Source organism: Ambystoma mexicanum, chromosome 5p (assembly GCF_040938575.1).
Source record: "Ambystoma mexicanum isolate Mex_15411 chromosome 5p, UKY_AmexF1_1, whole genome shotgun sequence".
In the NCBI taxonomy this organism is placed as follows: domain Eukaryota; kingdom Metazoa; phylum Chordata; class Amphibia; order Caudata; family Ambystomatidae; genus Ambystoma; species Ambystoma mexicanum.
This window is the reverse complement of record NC_090930.1, coordinates 22,041,113-22,054,534: the sequence shown is the minus strand read 5'-3', so window position 1 is coordinate 22,054,534 and position 13,422 is coordinate 22,041,113. Positions and strand designations below refer to the sequence as shown.

The window sequence follows — 13,422 nt, the reverse complement described above, 5'->3', positions numbered from 1 at the left end:
CATGGAGTCTTAGACATATGGGAGTGGGTACTGTCGAACACTATTTACTTATTAGCAGTGCTCCTCCCGGGAGAATCCAACTTGGAGACGGACAGACTCAGCAGGCTGGGCGTCGACAACTACGAATGGCAGTAGAACGAGGATGTCCTGAGGGGGGGGGATCTTCAACATTTGGAGCCACCGTCGGGTAGACCGATTTGCCAACAGAAGATGCCACCAGTTTGCGTCCTGAGTACGACAAGGCAGGGGCTCTCTGGGGGATGCGTTGCAGATACCGTGGAACAAAATGAATGCATAAGCTTTTCCCCGAACTGTTTCACAGGGTCGTTTGCAAGGTCAGGGAGTCGCGGAGCCTTCAGCTCATCTTGATAGCGCCATGGTAGCCAGCCAGTCCTTGGTTCATGGAACTCCTGACTGCCGGATCAGCCTCCAGTACACCACCTGTTGGGTCCAGCCCCCCTACTCTCCCAGCAGGGGGGCACAGTGGTTCAGCCCACTCAACAGAAGTTGTCGATGGCAGCTTGGTTCCTGAACAGGCCACCCTGAAACATCTGCACTTGTCACAGGACAACCTAGCTATCATTCAGGGGGCAAGAAGTGACTCCACCAGGAGTCAGTACAAGAGCAAGTGGACGAGGATCTGTCACTGGGCCAAGCCAAACAAGATGGATCCTCTGACATGCTCACTGGATGATGTTACCCTTCTTGGCGCATCTGGCTCACTCTGGTGTGCAGGTTTGACACCTGCCATACTTGTATAGCGGCCATAGGGGCCTACAAGAACTCCAGAGATGACATCTCCTCCTCCAATCCGGTAGTTAAAAGGCACTTGGCGGGCCTGACCATATTATATCCACTGGTAAAGCGTCCACATCCGGTCTGGCATCCTGACCCACAAGCCCTTAGAACCCTCTGCAGACTCCAGGCTGGTTACTATAAACACTGTCCTGCTGGTTGGCCTTACCTCAGCCCATAGGATCAGCAAGATTCAGGGGCTGGAGGCTTCAGAGCCCTATACCACATTTCACCGGGACATGGTGGTGCTTAGGACGCATCCTGCATTTCTCCCTATGGTAGTGTCATCTTTTCCCCTTAACGGTACTTCCCACATTCTTTGCGGATCCAAAGGATGAGGCTCAAAGTATTGTACTGTCTGGATGTCAGGCCTGCTCTAGGGTTTTACCTGGACTGGACAAAGTTTCCTTAAATCAGATGCCTTGTTCATCACTTTTTGCCGGGCAAAACCGGGCTGTCAAGCCAGCAAGGCTTCAATAGCAAGGTGGATGGTGTTGGCCATCAAGAAGGCGTATGAGGGGCAGCACAGGTCTTTACCAGCAAACGTTCTATGGCAGATGATCAGCAAGGCAGCTACTTGGGCTTCACCATCGGCCTTTTGCAAACACTACTGCTTGGATGCCAGCGCCAGATCAGATGCAATATTTGGCCAGGCAGTTTTGAAGGACTGGTTTTCTTAAAGGGGTATCTCTCCTCCCCAGGGCTGCATTCAGTTGTAATCGCCCATACAGTATGGATGGGAGGGGATGGGACGTAGGAGTAATTATAAGTTACTCTCTGTAGTGACTAACGTACTCCTAGTCCATAGTCCCCTTTCTTCCATATGTCTCACCATCCTCTCACATAATAAACCAGTGTCTTTAGGCAATTGTAATATTGTTGACGCGTCAAAGGGGACTGAGGAGTGGCAGCGGTGGGCTGAGTCAGGGGAGCGCATGCACCCAGGCTCGCACGCATCCAAATTTAAAGGGAAGACAATTTTCTGGTGAACTGCAGATTCTTCTTTGCTGATCTAGAGGGATGGAAGAAAACTGAAAACTCCTGGTTCAGCAGGTTTACAGCTGTGAAAAGGAATCTGCTGCCACGCCTGCTTGATCCTTTCCAGGCCCTAGCTATTAAAATGTCACTGGGAGCTATACAAAAATTGCAGGCAAGGATCTGGCATTTTATATGGCTGGGTAGAACTAGAATATCCAGGGGTTACTAATGCTATTGAGGCAGCGGGGTAGTTGGGGGGGGGGGGGGGGGAGGGGGAATGGTGTGGGGGGGTTGCCACACCAAATATTTGGTTGCTGCACAGATTTCAACCCTATTAGACTGGGCTGACACCCAGCCCAACATTTACAATCTAGCCGTCCCTTTATGCCACTGCTTTGGCTCGCCACCAAGGAGCATCCCTCTATCCAGTCCAACCATTTGTACTGGGATATGGCCAATTTAGAATTCACGCTATCTTCCTTTCCTTCACCTCTATCCCCTGTGTTTAGGAATCCAGGTTTCATCCCAGGACTAGATGGCAGTGTGTTTTGTTAAATGGAAAGAGGGGGGTTCTTAGAACATTGAGCCATATGGACGAGGAAGGGCTCCACAAACAAGATTGTAAGGCAGACTTTTCACTAGAGGAAACATGTCACTACACACACTTGCAACACTGGGTGTCACAACCACAGGTCCGAAAGAGGGGCACTAGGGAACTGACTGCTTTTGAATTGCTGGTATCTTTAAACTCATCAGCGCATACAATTTTCAGTACATACAAAATATTGAATGATGTCCACACTGAAGAAAAGCCCGACTAGATACAACATGGGGAGGACGAATTGCAGCTGGAGTTCCCCAATCCTCTTCGGAAAGCATCTGACACAAAGCATCTAAATTCTTGATTTGCACCACGATAAGGGAAACACACAAAATATTATATAAATGGGATTTGAAGCCTGATTTGTTCCTGGGTTCTTTTGTGAACTGCCGGAGGGGTTGTGGGGAGATCTGCTCCCTGGCGTATGTATGTTGGCATTGTCCCAACATCAAATGATTCTGGATAGGAATAGTCAATGCAATACATGGAGCACTTTAGGCTTTCATTTGCCCGTGGATCTTTTGGTCTTCCTGTTGGGAGATGTTTATGAGCAAGATATATTTACCCTGAGAGCACCGCATGCAAAATTAGCCAATCGGATGATCCTAGGAGCTCGATTGGTCATGGCCTATAATGGGATTAATTGCAAAGATCGATTATCAATACCGTGCCCGAGGAAAGCCTTTTTGAATGCTATGACGCAAATTGAGTTGGAGCACCTGATAACTCCAATGTAATTTGCCTTATTTCACACATCTAATTTTATGTCTGACATGCGATGATTCACCATGTTGCACCCCCATGAGTTAGTTTAAATCTTTAATACATTGTTTATCGCTGCATGCCTGGTCTGGATTTTCCATGATTTATTTTTGTATTAAAAAGAAACCAATACAAATTATTTAAAAAGAAAATACAATTGAGTAAACGATCCCACAACAAACCACTAGATCATGCATTAATTTTAATGTGCTTTGCTTTCTGCACTGGTGGGTAATATTGCGGTATGTCTACCTTTGCACTTTGCTGATCATCTCTTCGGTATAATTTGATGCATATCTGAAATGTATGGTTCATCGCCACCAGTAATTTTACCCTTCAATTTCAGGGGAGACGCTTGCATCCCGGGTAGCTGCATCACAGCTCACCTGCCTCGGTTGCCCAGAACTAATTGCAAAAAATAGGCAGGAATACGAGGACATTGCAGTGAAACTTGGAACTGACCTGGAATAGTAAGTATGGGAATGGCAGCGCAATGCCTGAGAGTTTGCATTAGTTGAGGTTGCAGTAAAGTAAGAAGGCTCAGATGTGCATGTGTTCTACAATGCATGCAATTAAAAAGCCAAAACACCATGATGTAATCATATGAAACTTTGATTACACCTAAAAGTTCTGAAATGGTTGATGTAGTTTGCCTGCTTGTAAAGTATTAAACGTCTACAAAGCCATGGGAACGGATGCATCCAATAGCAAGAACGAATGTGAATCAAGTCAAACCAGATATGCAACACAATGTTTGAAAGTCTAAGGCACAGTTTAAGGCACGGTCCATAACTGCAGAGGTAAGTGTCCATTTAAGGCCATCGTGTGTACTCCCTCCTAGAAAAATATAAAAAAAGGCCACATTTTGAGGTGTGGCTGCTCTCCCTTGGCCCCCTTTTCTCCAACATCACAACCTTTACATAACGGTCTAGGAGCCAGACCCCTTTTGCAATCCTAGTGCCCTTGAAAGGACTGCTAAAAGGAGTGTGACCCCTGACCTCTTCTCTAGGCTGTTACCTTTCTAAGAAAGGGGTGTGATGTTACTACCCTCATTACTGTTGGTCTCATTAGTTCATTTGTTTGTTTTTTTTTCGAGCCAGTCGACTGCCCTTCCAAACAGGTTTTTGTCACCAAAGGTGTTGGGATAAAACTCTGGGAGCGGTTTGTCATTTTTGCTTCTTCCGTCATAGTTCACCATACTTCTTCCCAGTGAGTCCCCATCCAAGGCATCACTGGCGATGCTGCTCAGTGCATGCATCTCTAAGCATTCATACCGTGCTAGTCCATCTTTAAAAGCGGACTGGTGAAGTGTAATGTTTTTGGCAATCTTGCAACAAACTCTCTCCATCCAGGTACCCATTTTATTGCTCCCAGCATATAGAATTCCAGTGAGACTCCACAACCAGGCAATGTATTTGGTAAGCATGTCAACGAGTGTGTGCTGTGGAAGCGCATGGCCTCCTGAGACTCCAGGGTGGGTGCTATGGGTCAGCTATGCCCAGATCTGGATGGACATATGAAAAGGTGTTTGGCATAAAGTCTAAATCCTTAAACTGAGTGGTTGGCTGGAAATTGGCCTGGAAAGGTTTGAATGTGGCGACCATCCCAGACTGGTTGTCCACTGCATGATTCACTGAACTATGTAAGAATAGGAAGTCACGGCATATACCTTTATCGAACGCTGGTACTTCTCTTTGAGCATCTAGAAGAGGAATGCTCTCCTGCTGTACTTGCACACTTTCAACCCAATCCACAAGGGGCATCCTAATAAGGTGCATCTTGGCTAGGGTTCCACAATATAATATTGTTAAAGGAAGTTGTGGACCAAAGGAGGCTTCTGCAGTCTCTTAGCTAGGTGGGCTTTATTTAGTTGGATAGGTCAGACTCCTTCCATAGGGGGGTTCATTCTCCTGCAGCGACAGCAGACTCTGCTTCTACAGCTTTACTGCTGAACATGGGTATTGATGGAATCTAAAAGGATAGCCATGCATTCTGCAAGGGTCTGCTGCAGTGCAGATTGGGAAACCTTTTGGGTTAAGTTTCGGTTTTATTAGCATGGTTCTTTGCCCCGCTTGTCTGTTTCAATCGTGGGACTGAAGGGACTGGGATGTATAAATATACCTGCTTAAGACGCCATTGTAACTAATGTTTCTGATGCTTGTTAATCTGCTTAGAATCACATGCTGTGCATATGGTCCGACATCCAGTGGTAACCGCTGAGTATTGCATCTTGTCTTTCGAAGACCGAAAGGGCACATCGGCATAGGCGTGTCTGTAACACTATCCCTATTGTGACGTGTAGTGTACCCAAAATCCCTCACGTGCCGAGGTCCCTTAGATTGTTTTTCCACCCAGATAACTGGTCACCCTATAGCGGAGCTCTTACATAAGAGCCATTGTTTATCTTAAACCGACTTGTCGGTTATTGCCCCTTTTAAGTCACTTCAACGGCAGGAACAACCTCTATGAAGACTGCGGGGGATTTGTCTACGGTGGTGGATTTCGGCGCCTAAGATCCAGCGGCTGACGCATCCACGTGGCCGAGCCCTCTGGCCGGCCTTCACAGTAGGGAGAGTGGGGGTCGGGGTGGGCATATCTTCGTTGTCTTTCCTCTTTCCCCTCTGTCTGGTCATCTTTGTTTACACCTTTTCCTATGGAAAGGACTCCATTTAGCTTCTGCCCTAAATGTAGGGTCAGATACCCGTGGAAAGACTAGCACAGAACGTGTAATTCTTGACTCGCCTTAGATCACGACGAGAAGCGGTGTGCAGCTCCTTTGGCCTAAGACCCTTAAGGAGTGCTGTGTAAAGCGGTGGGCTGCGTACTGTATGCCACGGGCAGAACCCTCTTGCCCTACCCAGGCCCCCCCACCGCCACACCCGCCAAAAGTATCGGAGGCACCTCAGATGACAAAACATCCGTTGCAGATGTTATAGACCTTGAGGCAGACACTTCTAGGTCCGCCACGCCCGTCCCTGACCCTTTAAGGCCCGACGCTAGTCTCGCTTCAGGGACAACACCCGGCGACAGGGGCGTACAAAGAACACATCGCACTAAACGCACAACCCCTCCACCTATTTCGACAGGTACATCGCAAAAGGTGAAAGCGCCAGCAGGGCCGTCCAATACAAGCGGATTCCTCTGATCGTTCAGATCAGCAGCCTTCCCCGCATCTGCAGCAGCGTTTTGCAACTGGGCATTCCAAAACAAACAAGGGTACTACCCCCTAAATCAGGTATACATGTCGAAGCGCAGACTCTCGACGGTCCCTAAATGCTCGGTAGGCCCAAAATCTACGACTAGGCCTCAAGGCGTGAAAGCTACTGCTAGGCCTTCGGAACCACTAACTCACGCCGATTCGACAGTGATTGAACACAGTATTGCAAGAATTACTTCGGCGGTTGAGCTGATACCTACTCCGTCGAAAAACATGGGGCAGGACGCGGGCAAATCTATAGATAAGCCATGGTGCCCTGATTCTCGCGATACCTACGAGGGCAGTCAGGAGCCTCTTTCCAACACCCTGGGTGACAAATTTCGACACCAAGGGGCGGAAGACGTTTTTCCACCCGTAGGCCCTTCTGGTTCCTCTAAGTGGACAAGGGAGAAATTTGAAGGGTGCATGGATCATCTTGGAAAAAATATCGGTTTTTCTGAACATCCTTCCCCGAAAAGATCTCATTGAAAACCTAAGCTTCACGTTTCCAAGAAGATCAGCCCTCGGTTACCCGTCCATCATGAAGATATCCTCCAGATGGACACTTATCAGAACATTTACAGTGAAGAACCCTCCTTCCTGCAGGGCTACAATGAGGGCCAGGCGTATACCTTGGACAATTGAGAAGAAACCCAGCAAGGGGAGATGGACCCATGGACGCTCCCCCAACAAGATCAGGACACTGATGTTCTGTGCCTGGATTCTCCTCCGTCCACGTGGACGACCAAATGGCCTTCAATGCCATGTTAAGGAAGGCAGCAGACCACTTCCAAATCACTACTCAAGAAGCAGTACCCGAGCAGGACTTTGTGGAGCACATTCTCAAGGTGAAACCCCCCCTTCAAGCCAGGCCATTCCCCTCCTTAATTCTGTTAAAAGAAGATTGGCCCCCTCCCTGGTGTCGCCAGCTCAGACCCGGGCAGTGAACCAAAGAGTGGACCCTCAATACATTAAAGGGCACGCCACACCCGACTCTATGGTAGTGACTACCACCCAGAAACGGGCAGGAGTACCCCTTGCTACGGGGGAGGCGCCTCCAGATAAAGAATCCAAGAGGTTGTATGCCTTAGGTAAGCGGGTGACCTTGGCTGCTGCATATACCACATGCATAGCGAATAACACTATGCTGCTGCCGAGTTATGCAGACGCTCAATGGAACCTAGTACACAAAGGTCTCCAGGAAGTCCCAGAACCTGTCGAAGGCAGGCAAGTAAACCAGAATGTAATGAAGAAAACTCGGGACACTGCTGAGACAGCAGGCAGGTCTCTGGCCAAGGGCACTTTACTTAAGCAGCAGGCTTGGCTTCGTAACTCGGGTTTCAAGCCTGAGACACAGGCCGCTCTCATCAACAAACCCATTGAAGAAGCTAACCTCTTCGGAAAAGCGGTTGATGAGGCCCTGGAAACGGCCAAAAAGAGCATGAGACTCTTAAGTCCCTGCAACAGATTACTCAAAACTCCAAACGGGAGGTCATTCTCATCTGTCCTTTCGAGGGCAGTCCCGTGCAAGTCAGAACATCTAAATATTAATGCTGGACAAACATCAGGAAGCCTCGCATACGACCCACCAAGTGGTCAGCGACCCGACAAAGCCAGAGGTAGAGGCCCCAATCCTAGAGGAGCCGCAGCCTCTGGTCAGAAATGACCATCAGATCCAGGTCAAGGGGATAACTTCAGACCAGTGGGTCATCAAGATGGTCGCCCACGGCTACTGCGTGGAATTAGCCCGACCTCCACAGTTCAGACCACCGCGCCGCTCACTGCAACATCTAGAGATCCTGAATCAAGCGCTGCTGGGAAAGGACGCCATAGAAGCTGTCCCTATTCTTCAGGTAAACAAGGGTATTTATTCAGTGTACTTCATTGTACCCAAAAAAGGACCTCACAATGCGCCCTGTTATAGACCTGCGCCCAGCGAACAAGTTCATATAACCTCAAATGTTTTGCATGGTAACGCTACAGGAGGTGATCCCACTGTTGAAACGGGGGGACTACATGGCAACATTGGACGTGAAAGATGCATACTTTCGTATTTCAATGTTGCCAGCGCACAGGACATATCTAAGGTTCATGATAGAGTACAGGCATTACCAATTCAAGATGCTCCCCCTTCGGCATCGCCTCGGCGACAAGGGTGTTTACAAAGGTCCTGGCAGTAGCAGCAGCACACCTGCACAGACTATCCGTCCCGGTTTACCCTTACCTCAACGACTGCCTCATAACAGGGGACTCTTAGGACACATGTTTTTTGAACACCCAAAAGACCGTAGATCACCTGTTCAGTCTGGGTTTCTCTATCAACGAGAAAAAAATCATATAGTCCCCAGTCAAATAAAACCATTGACGGCCTCGTCTTCCCCTCCAACGAGAGGGTTCTGAACATGCTTGTTCAGATCCCTCAGTATGTAGCCAGTCAGGAGGTGACAGTGCGCAAAGTCATGCGTTTGCTAGGAATGATGGCGTCATGCATTTACTTGGTTCCCCACGCACGGCTGCGCATGCGTCCCATGCAAGAGTGGCTCAACAGCCAGTGGTGTCAGGCCAGCGGACAATGGGAAGATCTGGTAGTTGTCTCGCCAGCCCTCGTTCCCTCTCTGCAGGGGTGGGGGGGGGGGGGGCTTACCATGGGCATGGAGTGTGGTCCCCACAAGTAGCGTCCAACCATATAAATTTACTGGAGCTATTAGCGGTGTTCAAGGCATTAAAGGCCTTTCAGATGCAACTACAAGGGAAGACAGTGCTGATTCTAATAGGCAGCATTACAGCCATGTATTACCTGAACAAACAGGGGGGCACTCACTCTCCAGGGCTATCCAAGCTGTCCCAAAGCATTTGGCGGTGGGCTCTCAAACACAAGATGTTTCTGTTGTCCCAACATGTTCATGGGGAACTCAATCTTCTGGCAAATATGCTCAGCAGAGATTTTGCTCTACCCGTAGAATACGAATGGCGTCTGCACAAAGACATTGTGTCCCACTTCTTCGCAGAATTGGGCTTCCCAGAGAGCGACCTGTTCGCAACCCAGGAGAACGGACAATGCCAAGACTGTGCCTCCAGGTACCCCCAGAACAGCTCCCAAGGGGAACGGTCTCTGGATAACATGGTTAGGGAAATTTGTCTACGCTTTTACCTGACCATCGCCCCCACCCCCCCTGACTCCCTTCTGAACAAGATAGTGCACAAGATGCACCAGGAACCAGTTACCATGATACTGGTGGCTCCCATGTGGGCCTGCCAACCCTGGTTTGCTCATCAAATGGAAATGTCCCTCTCCCCACCAGTAAAATCACTCTGCCCGTACTGCATGTTGTCCCAGGACAGGGGGGGAGACCCTGCACCCATGCCCACAAACTCTGAATTTAGCAGTCTGGCTCCTGAGGTCATAGAGTTTGGACACCTACAGCTCCCTCAGAGGTGCATGGACATACTCGGGGAAGCTAGAAAACCTTACACCTGTTATTGCTATGCCAGCAAATGGAAACGTTTTGTCATCTGGTGTAATACCAAGGGCGTCCATCCCATCGATTGCTCACCCACACACATTGTGTTGTACCTAACCCATTTGTTGGACACAGGGTTGGTCTTTAATCCCCTAAAGGTTCATCTGGCTGCTCTTTCAGCCTACACCACATCACAACAAAAGGTGTTGTGGTGGAAGATACCAGTGATTAAGGCTTTTATGAAAGGGGTTAAGAGGATTTATCCTCCATTTCTCACCCATCTCCTAGATGGGATCTAAATGTGGTTTTAACCAGACTCATGGGATCTCCCTTTGAGCCAATGCATAAGCAAGTCTAAAAGACCTGACTTTTAAAACGGCCTTCCTAGTGGCTATCACTTCTATCAGAAGGGTTGGCGATCTACAGGCCCTTTCTGTTCTAGACCCCTTAATTACAGTGCACAGGAATAAGGTGGTTCTGCGCACCCATCTCAGATTCGCGCCTAAATTGATCTCGGAGTTCCATGTGAACCAATTGATTGAACTACCTACCTTTTTCCAGGATCCCACTAGCATGGCCGAAAGAAGCCTACACGCACTAGATGAGCGCAGGGCAGTCATGTTCTACCTGGAAAAAACGAAACCACTGAGGAAAACGAACCCATTTTTCCTTTCAGTGGCAGCTGGTAGAGAGGGGATCCTGTCTCTAAATCAGCTATCTCAAGGTGGATTGTCAAATGCATCACACTATGTTGCACTCTTGCTAAGACTGCCCTTCAAGCCTAGACCACATTCTACTCGGGGCACTGGGGCTTCCATGGCATTCATTACAAATGTTCCCCTGGAGTCCATTTGCAAAGCGGCAACCTCGAGTTCTGTACACACCTTTACAAAACACTATTGCCTAGACACTCATTCTAGGTCTGATTCTCAGATGGGACAAGCAGTACTAAGACATCTTTTCTCTACTGTTCCTTCTCACAACCAATCTCCAACTCCGGGTACTGCTTGCTAGTCTACGCACAGCATGTGATTCTAAGCAGATTAACAAGCATCAGAAGACATGCATTACTTACCATAAAAGCATTTCTGATGATTGTATCTGCTTGGATTCACATGCGCCTTCCCTACCTCCCCGCTCTGGTGGAAGGAGCATAGACGTCTTACTACTTTGTCTCATGTACTCACTCACAATAGCCTTGGGCTCCCTCATGGCATAATAAAATATAATCAGAGGGACCTCGGCGCGTGAGGGATTTTGGGTACACTACACGTCACGATAGGGATAGTGTTACAGACACGCCTGTGCCGACGTCCCCTTTCGGTCCCCGAAAGACGAGATGCAATACTACGCGGTTACAACTGGATGTCAGACCATATGCACAGCACGTGAATCTAAGCAGATACAATCATCAGAAATGTATTACGGTAAGTAATTAATGTCATTAGAATTCCTTCAGTCATGCAAACCATGCTTAATATACCCAGGATCAAAGGTGCCCAGCTGCGGCCCTCCTGATGTTTGGCCTACAAGTCCCAAGACCCTGTACAACTATACCATCTAGGGCTGGAGGGAGCTGTAGACAAAAATATCGGGGGGTGGGGGTCGGGGGCGCTAGCTTCCCCACTACTGCCCTAGATAATTTTCTTTTCCTACAAGAACTTGCACTCATTGGCTGAGAAAATGGCACAGGCTTGCCAGCAGCAGATGAGGGGAGTGGGTGCATCTGGGATTGGGTGTAGCCACCGCTTTGGGTGCGGAGTTTAAGTTTCTAAGCATCTTCTTTTAATTAAATGTACTACAGCAGTAAAAATTTGAATTACTTGGACTTTTTAATTGGTTTGTCATAACAGTAACTTCACATTCGAGAATGATTCCTTTTCATTTCTGTGCAGTTTGAAGAAAATCCGAGCAAAGGTTTGGAAGCAGCGGATATCAAGCCCTCTGTTCAACACAAAGCAGTACACAATGGACCTGGAACGACTCTATCTGCAGATGTGGGAACACTATGCTGCTGGAAACAAGCCTGAACATCTTGTCAAACCAGTGGAGACGACGGAATCTGCATAAAGGACCTTGTGTACTTCAAGGACTGGCGTTGTGTACTTGGGCCTCTTGACTGTGCTCTTTCTTTCACACACCTGGTACTTTATGAACGTTAATATATGGTAGTAAATACAAATAATGAAAAGACCACACGGCCTGAAGAGAAAGTCCGGAGAATGAACTGTTTTCCCCGGGTACTGCCATGCGGCCCTCCAGGTGGGACATGACTGCATAGGTCTTTCTGTTAAGAGTTCATTTTTGAGCAGTTTCCTTGAAATCCTGGTTGAAGGTGCGTGCACTGCCAGGAAATTATGCTTTATGGACTGAGTACTCTGTTCATGTGAATTCAATTCTGGTCTCTCCTCTAAAGAGTATGTACATTTGGAATAGATGCTTTTTAATTGTTTTGAGATGTGTATGTGTGTGCGTGTGAGAGGTTCTCCTACCACCACCATAGCAGGCCCCACCTTAGGGGCAGTTCCGTAATTGAACAGAAGCAATGTGAATGGACTCTGAATTTAGACTGGTGCCATTTATTGTATGACCCCTGAATTAGATGATAGATTTGTTTGATCCCTCAATTTGTACAGATGCATTTAATGTATAGTCCTGGGATTTTAAGAGATCACGATCTGGTAGTTTGTACTAGACTGTGATTAATTCCCACCTCCGATCTGTAGCCTGAATTAGGAGTGAAGTTGGTCTCTGACCGAGCGCACGAACGTTAGCTCTCAAAATGTAGGTTAAGTGAACCTATTAGGATACATAATTTTTCTGCTTCTGGGTGTTTTTAGTTTTATAAAGCACACAGCTACTGCCCTATTTATAATGTTGAATTCCTTCAGTGGAATTCCTGGTCCAGTGAATCCTTGGAGATGGGAGTGATTTCTACAATGTGTGCTATTGGCTCTACCAAAGCTGGCTCTGTTGGGTTTGTCCACCTCTCCCCCTTTCCAGTTCCCATTTGTGAGGTTAGCCTCATCTTTCCTGGCATTGCATATCAACTGGTGCCAAAAGCCAAAGTATTCAGGAAACCTGTTTGCAGGGACCGTCCCTAGATGAGGAAAAGGGGATTTTTTTTAATTATTAAATAAAGATTTATTCATGCAGTCTATCCCATTTTTATTCTGGTTACCCCAGTCACGGCCCAGATGATTACTACTTTTGGATTCTATTTCTTTGCTGTTTGTGCATTTGTATTTTGTTGAAAATTGTGTGTTTGGAATAATTGGAATTTCTTGTTCGCCCCTTCATTTTGAGATTTGTTCTGGTCGCTTTCAGCAGATCCCAGGTAAGTATTGGCTGGAGTGGAGTTAGTAGATTTGTGTTCATTAAATGATGAATCTGCCTCCCGTGTCTAGACTTTTCATTTTGTGTGAGCTAGACTGCACTTGGTGTAATTGACGGCTTCTTCTGTCTGTTCTTATGGTTCTGTTGTCTTGCAAAAACGAAATGCCATTCATGAAGTTTACCCCTGGGGAGCTTCCTCAAAATAAGTAGTTAGGGGACCATGCAAGGCTAGCCTTTTGTCTGTTGCTGTTTGATAGGGGCATGTTTTGGGCACCGGGTGTGCACACGCAACT

The 13,422-nt window shown here is 47.7% G+C and overlaps 1 protein-coding gene across 3 annotated transcripts in view; it reads left to right on the top strand.

Annotated features, from left to right (window-relative positions):
- OGT (O-linked N-acetylglucosamine (GlcNAc) transferase) overlaps positions 1-13,187 on the top strand; it is an 810,702-nt gene extending 797,515 nt beyond the window's left edge. For all 3 annotated transcript variants that reach the window (XM_069612350.1, XM_069612349.1, XM_069612348.1), the window contains exons 21-22: positions 3,483-3,606; positions 11,689-13,187. In XM_069612350.1, the coding sequence (XP_069468451.1) occupies positions 3,483-3,606; positions 11,689-11,863 (299 nt within the window). In that variant the 3' untranslated portion in view covers positions 11,864-13,187. The remainder of the gene's footprint in view (positions 1-3,482; positions 3,607-11,688) is intronic.
- Positions 13,188-13,422: the final 235 nt, after the last annotated feature.